The sequence below is a fragment of the Balaenoptera acutorostrata genome, chromosome 18, assembly GCF_949987535.1.
Source record: "Balaenoptera acutorostrata chromosome 18, mBalAcu1.1, whole genome shotgun sequence".
Classification (NCBI taxonomy): domain Eukaryota; kingdom Metazoa; phylum Chordata; class Mammalia; order Artiodactyla; family Balaenopteridae; genus Balaenoptera; species Balaenoptera acutorostrata.
This window is the reverse complement of record NC_080081.1, coordinates 657,651-665,208: the sequence shown is the minus strand read 5'-3', so window position 1 is coordinate 665,208 and position 7,558 is coordinate 657,651. Positions and strand designations below refer to the sequence as shown.

Here is a 7,558-nt window from a genome sequence, read left to right as displayed (position 1 = left end):
CTACGTCCTCGGGCTGCAGGCTTCTGAGCCGCATTTGAGCTGCACACGCCAGACATGCATCCTGACGCCCGTGTCTCGTCTCGGACAAGGAGCCCGATTCCCCAGGCCCGTGCCCTGGGGCGGCCCGGCTGTCCCGTCAGCGGGCACTAGGTGGGGGACCGCATGCCCGTGTGCTTGGGAGGCGAGGCCTCCCTCCCCCACCCTCTCTGGCTCTTGGAGAACTTTGCCCGCCTCCCCACCTGGAAAGTCAACAGACTAAGCGACCCAGGGCCTCGCCATGGTTCCTCGGCTCCAGGGGTTGGCCCTCCTCTGCCTTCTGCTTGGCCTGCGGGGGTCCCTGGTGGCAGGTACGCGGGGGGAGGTTTCCCCATTCACCCAGCAGAAGGGCAGCCGACCCCCAAAGCTGGCCTACGTGCTGGGCGCTCCCGTTTGCTGGCAGCTCCGCTCTGATCTGCTTTCCTTCCGAACGGCAAACGGTGCCCAGGGCCTCGCCCAGCGTTTGGAGGAAAGGCTTCGGGGAATTATTTTCCAGACTTTTGGGAGCCGTGGCGTTCCCCGGCCACAGTGGGCGCCCCCCACCTGCCGCCAACACCCCCCACCCCCTGGCACAGGATCTGGGGCTCAGAGGTGCCTCTCTCACTCTGCTCTCTCGGCCTCTCGGTGGGGGGCTGGCACGAGGGACGGTGTGGGGACGCTGGACCGTGATGATCTGCCACCACGCCTGTGACCCCTGCACCCCGCCCTCGCAGACACTGGGAAGCCTGAGCCGGTAACACGGGGACAGCTCTGTGAGCTGTCATCATGACTCTCCAGCACCGAGGGGCCGAGGTGGGAATCAGGCACCGACACTGTCCCGTAAAGTCTGGTTCACGTCGTCCCTCAGATCCCACGGCCAGACTCTGGGGTCCGAGTGGCAGAGCTGGTGCCGCCCATGGTCCTTCCTGCTTGTCTTCTTTTTTCACTTAATATCGCACCTTCTTAAGCATCATGGGGCACCATCATTTAGTGTTTCAGATTATTTGTCTCCAGCTTTCCTGATGGCTGGGTCTCTGTGCAGGTCTCAGAGCATTTCCTCGGGATAAATTCCTAGAAGTGAAGGGACCAGGTCAAGGGTGTGAATGTGTTATGACGACCTACTGAGCACGTTGCCTTCCTCCTGCACATAAAGCTTGTGCAGTGCTGCCCGTTGGCAGCAGCGAGAACGTGCTCCCATTGCAAACTCAGCCAGGCCTGTGGACAGGAGCCCTCTGACTCCCATTACCTAGCGGAAGGGCGGGGTGGGGGGACGGGAGGGCGTGGGCCCCCCCGGGCGTCCAGCGTCTCACGGCCCGCCCTCCAGTCTTTGTCTCCCAGGAGCAAGCCCACAGCGTCCTGCACCGGCCCCGGCGTGCCAACTCGTTGCTGGAGGAACTGTGGCCGGGATCCCTGGAGCGCGAGTGCAGGGAGGAGCTCTGCTCCTTCGAGGAGGCCCGGGAGATCTTCCAGAGCGAGGAGAGGACGGTGAGCTCGCCTGGGGCCAGCGGCATGCGGCGGCCACCCCGTGGTTGTGAGGCCTGCTTTGATTCTCACGACAACCCTGCGAGTTTTACTTCATTGGCCAGAAGATTCCTCGGGAATCCCTTTTACTGACGGGGCCTCTGCGGTCGGCAGAGCGCCCGTGCGTCCCTTTCCCACCTTCTCCCGCTCAGCGGGTGACTGGACAGTCCACGCAGCATCCGAGGAGGAACTGGGGGCTCAGGGAGCGGGGGTGTCTTGTCCGCATTCACAGCTTGGACGTGGCAGAGCTAAAGCCTGGGGATCCTGACTTGGGAGAGGAAATCTGTGACCTCTGGTGGCCTTAGCGATGGCGGGTGGATATTAGGAAAAAACTCGCTTCCCCTGGATGCACCCACCTCGTCTCCAGAGAAAAAAGTCTGGCTTTCAGAGCCCATCACGAGGGCCGGGTCAGAAGCCCCACAGCCCGCCCCAGCCCGCCAGCTCCTTCCGCGGGGACCATAAGCATTGCCTCTGGTGCACGCCTGTGTCACACACCTTCCTCTTTGCTCCCTCAGAATCAGTTCTGGATTTCTTACAACGGTGAGTATGTGCCCGGACGACTTGTTCTACCCGCCAGCCCCCCTCTCAGCATCCTGACACTGACTTGCTCGCAGACGGGGACCAGTGCGCCTCCAGGCCCTGCCAAAACGGGGGCTCCTGCGAGGACCAGCTCCAGTCCTACCTCTGCTTCTGCCTGGATGGCTTCGAGGGCCGGAACTGTGAGACGAGTGAGGAGGCCCGGGGCCCCCGGGGGGGCTGCTGAGCACGGCCTGGGGGGAGGTTGGCCTCGGTGACCTTGAAGGGCCTCAACCTGAGAGTCTCGGATCTGGGGTTCTAAGGTGCTAATTCTTCCACTTTTGATGCCCTGTCCCCTTCTGGGCTCCCGGCACTGGGAAATTCTGATGCACCCGGAGGGGCCCGGGGAATCACTGCATCTCCACCAGCTCCACACATCCCAGTGGCGAGGTGGTCAGGGAAGCTCGGCCTTCCCTACTTGCTGTTACAAGGGTCGGCCCAGTACTACAGTATCACACAGCTCAGGGCTCCCCAGACCACCCTCAGCTTCAGTCATCTGCTAGAAGGTCAGCGTGCTCTGAAGGCCGACACAGGCACAGTTACAGTTATCACACGGAAAGGATATGGGTTCAAACAGCCGAGGGGCCAGGTGTGAGCTCCCAGCGCCTTCTTCCCGGGAGCCCTGTGGATGGTGTTCTGTTCTCCGAGACCATGTGGGACAGAACTTACAGAGACTCACCCGCCAGGGACGCGCCCACAAGCCCCGGGATCCTGAGGTCCCACTGGGGCTCAGGCATAAGGATGTGGCTGACCCCCGTGTCCAGCCCGTCCAGGGGTCACGCTGATGCCAGGTGGCCCCAGCCCCCCAGGAAAACAACACTCTTATCAGGCAGATCAAATTAAAGTGGGCGACTTCATCAGAGGGGGGCAGTCACTCCCCGGGATCCCTCCCCACCTGTGAACATTCTGATGCCACCTAGCTCGTCTCAAAGGACCACGGTCAGAGACGGAGGAGGCTCCCCGCCGGTCACCTGGGGCTTGGGTGCTCAGCGGTCCTGGTGTGAATTCACCCCCAGGACAGGCCTTCCCGCTGGTGGCCCTGGACTTGCAGAGCGAGCCAACCACGTGTCCACAACAAAGTTCCCTTTTTCAGAGGCAGGTTGAGCCAGCGGCCAGCCCGGGCGGCTCCCTGGGGCACCAGGCCCCGGCTGCAGACCAGCCTCCTGGCTCCGGCTGCTCGCGGGCTGGCCTCCGATTGAGTCGGACTCGTCCACCGTCCCCAGGGGCCTCTGCTCTCCCCAGCCTGGGAGGGGTGACGGTGTGGAGGCCAAGCATGCCGGCCCCGCATCCCCACTGGCGAGGCTGCTCAGACGTGGGCCCCCGCCCCCAACTCCAGGTCTTGCCCTTCCGGGTCAGTCTGCAGAGCAGCCTGCTGCCAGGCTGCCCCTGGAGCCGGAAGCTGGGTGCCACCTTCGTGCAGAACGCGGCCCCTGGCCCAGGGAGGGGTGGCCCCCGGGCTGGCTTGCCCTGACCAGGGGCCCCTGTCGGCCATGCCCTCCGCCCTCAGACAAGAAGAGCCAGCTGATGTGCCCGAATGACAACGGGGGCTGTGAGCAGTTCTGCAGGGATGACGCGGAGGCTGGGCGCGCCTGCTGGTGCCACGAGGGCTACGCGCTCCAGGCGGACGGGGTGTCCTGCACGCCCACAGGTAACAGGCCCTCGGGGACCAGGTCCAGGGCTGCGGGCTTTCATTTCCGATGAGCACTGTCCTGACACACGTCCCCCGTTGGCTACAAGATGGGTGGGGGGAAGCATAGCATCACTGAGCATCTACCAGGCACTGCCAGCGCGCTCTGCGCAGCAGAGGGGAAGCTGGGGTGGAGGCGGCCGCCCCCCGCCCCCCGCCCCCAGAGCAGGGAGGGGCCCCGGTGGGCAGGGCGGAGCCCCGGAGAGGGGGCAGGTGCAGAAGGCAGCGCGCGCTGCCCACGCCCACTCCCCGCGCTGGGCTCAGCACCACACCCAGTGTCTGTACTGACTGCAGCACGATTCTGGATTCCAAGTCTCTTCAACGGCAAGCACGTTTGGGAAAATGGAAAACGTCTCCAACCCAGCCTAAAGGCGATGGGGCTGCAGCTCCCAGAGCTGACCCCACCCCCAGCCCTGCGTCTCTCCAGAGGTGGATGTACCCAGCCTTGTCTAGGAAGCCTGAAATTCAGCTGCCGCCTCTAAAGGCTTTCTTTTCTGGCCTGGGGCTTTCTTGGAGGATGGAAAACTTGGAGCCGGGTCAGAAGAGCAGCCTGATTGTCTGAGATGCCGGTCACCTTACACAGCTTATCCTTTACACCTTTAGTGACTTCAAGCTGCACGTCTTCCCCCCTTGGAAAATGAGCGGGACCCACTCTCCAGGACCCTGGGCCATCTGCTTCCCCAGCAGCTCCCGCAAGGGCCTGCCGCAGCCCTGGGCAGCACCAGAGGCGCAGCCGCCCGTCCGCAGGGCCCCTGGCCTTTCTCACCAGCACCTCACACATCCCCACGTCTTGCTGGATTTGTTTTACACAGTTGAATATCCGTGCGGAAAAATGCCTGTTCTGGAAAAAAGAAACGGCAGCAACCCCCAAGGCCGAATCGTGGGTGGTCACGTCTGCCCCAAAGGAGAGTGTCCCTGGCAGGTAAGGCTCCAGGAGCGTTGGGTCGAACTTGGGTGGCGATCCCGGGCACGCACAGAGGAGTCCAGCCCCGGCGTGCCCACTGTCTGGCCAGCGTCCACCAGTTTTCCACTCCCTTAGCCGGACGGAAGCGGCCTGTAAAGCAGCCCCCATCCGGGGTGCACGGGAAACGGGAGCCCCCAAGGCAGCCACGACGGGAACGCGAGCTTCCAGCATCTGCTGTGCCCTTGCCAGGCCATGCTGAAGCTGAACGGGGCGCTGCTGTGCGGGGGCTCCCTGCTCGACACCGTCTGGGTGGTCTCCGCAGCCCACTGTTTCGACAGACTCAGAAGCTGGAGGAACCTGACGGTGGTGCTGGGTAGGTTGCGTGGAACCTCCTTCTGCCGGGAGACGGTCCTTGAATGATAACCTCGGGGCTTCCACGACCAGTGACCTTCCCCACAAAGAGAAGTGGCAGCGTCTGGGCAGACCCCATACCCACAGCGCCACTGTGGCCACCCACCTCAGCCTCTTTGCCACCCAGATGCAGCCCTGGGGTGACGCTGCTCCCGCCAAGGTCCCCGAGGGGGTGCCCCACCCAAGGCTGCGCCGCCCGGTGGGTTTAGGGGACGACGAGGACCCCAGGAGGGCCACGCCCCGTCTGGAAGAACCAGGGGAACCGGGGCACCCTCTCCTCACCCAGCCACGGCTGCCCGCCCGACCCCCTCACCTGCCTCCAGCACCTCGGGGCCAGATCCGCCCCGACTCACGCCCACGCTGACCCCCCAGCAGCCCCAGGAGGCTGCTCGCCCACCGGGGGTGGGGGACGCGGGGCCCCGGGAGGCGAGGCGGGCAGTGAGTGGACGGTCCCCCCCGCAGGCGAACACGACCTCAGCCAGGACGAGGGTGACGAGCAGGCGCGGCAGGTGGCTCAGGTCATCGTCCCTGACAAGTACGTCCGGGGCAAGACGGACCACGACCTGGCGCTGCTCCGCCTGGCGCGGCCCGTGGCCCTCGGCGACCACGTGGCGCCCCTCTGCCTGCCCGAGCCGGCCTTCGCCGAGGGGACGCTGGCCTTCGTGCGCTTCTCGGCCGTCAGCGGCTGGGGCCAGCTCCTGGAGCGCGGCGCCACGGCCCGCCGGCTCATGGCCGTGCACGTGCCCCGGCTCCTGACCCAGGACTGCCGGCAGCAGTCGCGCCGGAGGCCCGGCGGCCCCGTCGTCACCGACAACATGTTCTGCGCCGGCTACACGGACGGCAGCAAGGACGCCTGCAAGGGGGACAGCGGGGGCCCGCACGCCACCCACTTCCAGGGCACCTGGTACCTGACGGGCGTCGTCAGCTGGGGCGAGGGCTGCGCTGCCGCCGGCCATTTCGGCGTCTACACCCGGGTCTCCCAGTACACGGCCTGGCTCCGCCGGCTCATGGGCTCCCCGCCGCCCTCGGGGGGCCTCGTCCGGGCCCCGCTGCTGCCCTAGCGCCCGCCCCGCAAATAAAGCTGCCGTGTGTGCCCGGTCTTCGCGCACCAAAGCCGGAAATTCTCCTGTGGTTCTTGGGGCAGGGGAAGGGGAAACAGAGACACAGAGAGGGAGACAGGGAGACTGACAGACAGACAGAGACTGAGGGATGGAGAGACAGAGAGAAACCTGAGGGAGATTCTGAGGAGCTGGAGAGAAAGAGAGACTGAGCTTCAAAGAGGCAGATGGAGAGGGGAGGGGGACAGAAGGTGACACACCGGGCAGAGCACGCGGGGACTGGGCGCGCCGGGCCGGCAGCAGAGGCGTGAGTGTCCACCCCCGGTGACGTGTCCACCCGTGGTGACGGTGCCGCTTCCCCACACGTTCGTCTCTCACTCAAGCGTTTCATCTTCATTACAGAAAAACTGTTAGCATCCGCCACTCACTGTGCTGAATATCCTTCCAGATCTTTTCTTTTCTTTTTATAAATTTATTTATTTTTGGCTGTGTTGGGTCTTCGTTGCTGCAAGTGGGCTTCCTCTAGTTGCGACGAGCAGGGGCTACTCTTCGTTGCGGTGCGCGGGCTTCTCACTGCGGTGGCTTCTCTTGTTGCGGAGCACGGGCTCTAGGCACGCGGGCTTCAGTAGTTGTGGCACGTGGGCTCAGTAGTTGTGGCTCGCGGGCTCTAGAGCGCAGGCTCAGTAGTTGTGGCGCACGGGCTTAGCTGCTCCGCGGCACGTGGGATCTTCCCGGACCAGGGCTCGAACCCGTGTACCCTGTCTTGGCAGGCGGATTCTTAACCACTGCGCCACCAGGTCTTTTCTAAGTGTGCGAACTTGACCGTAACACGCGGCCTCATGCTCTGCACACCTGCTCCCCCACGGACAGCAAGCAGCCGAGCCTCCTCCAAGCCCCCGGTGGCTGCCTGCCCTGCCTGAATTGTCCAGAGGCATTTCACGGAGACCCTCGTGTTTATCTCTGAGCAGGTCTCCTTCACAATCACCATCTTTGCTGAAGTGAACTTTGCATGAAGCTGTTTCCAAACGCAACGGCTCTCATGGATTTGGAGGCTACAGTCCCCAACCCTGAGGACTGGGTGTCTCTTCCAGCCGAGGCCCCAGCAGATGACACCTGCCTGGGGACCAGCAGGGATGCTCCAAAAAATGCAGGTTCCCAGGTCCTGCCCAGCTCAGTGGCATGAGGGTGAGGCCCCTTGACCTACCTTCTTATCGAGTCCCTCAGGTGATGGGCACACAGGCCTCAGGTTGGGAAGAATGAGGAACCAGGGACCAGGGAGGGGAGCGCCTGACCCCACCTGAACCCGGCCAGGTGGGCAAGGCCACCCCGGCGGGCGCACACCTCCCTCAAGACTCGCCCGTCCCGGCCTGGGACGCCGTGCTTAAA

General features: G+C 64.1%; 1 protein-coding gene across 1 annotated transcript; it reads left to right on the top strand.

Annotated features, from left to right (window-relative positions):
- Window positions 1–263: 263 nt before the first annotated feature.
- Window positions 264–6,175, top strand: F7 (coagulation factor VII). The gene is made up of 8 exons (XM_057533195.1): window positions 264–347; window positions 1,340–1,500; window positions 2,052–2,076; window positions 2,151–2,264; window positions 3,620–3,760; window positions 4,612–4,721; window positions 4,953–5,076; window positions 5,577–6,175. The coding sequence occupies exons 1-8, from the start codon at window positions 278–280 to the stop codon at window positions 6,173–6,175; spliced, it is 1,344 nt and encodes a 447-aa protein (XP_057389178.1). The 5' UTR covers window positions 264–277.
- The last annotated feature ends 1,383 nt before the right edge of the window (window positions 6,176–7,558 follow it).

Bases quoted from the DNA above. Each gene is read 5' to 3' on its own strand.
- F7 (XM_057533195.1), top strand. From the start codon at position 278: ATGGTTCCTCGGCTCCAGGGGTTGGCCCTCCTCTGCCTTCTGCTTGGC. The intron at 348-1,339 runs GTACGCGGGGGG...CCCGCCCTCCAG, and splicing joins GCGGGGGTCCCTGGTGGCAG to TCTTTGTCTCCCAGGAGCAA. The intron at 2,265-3,619 runs GTGAGGAGGCCC...CTCCGCCCTCAG, and splicing joins GGGCCGGAACTGTGAGACGA to ACAAGAAGAGCCAGCTGATG.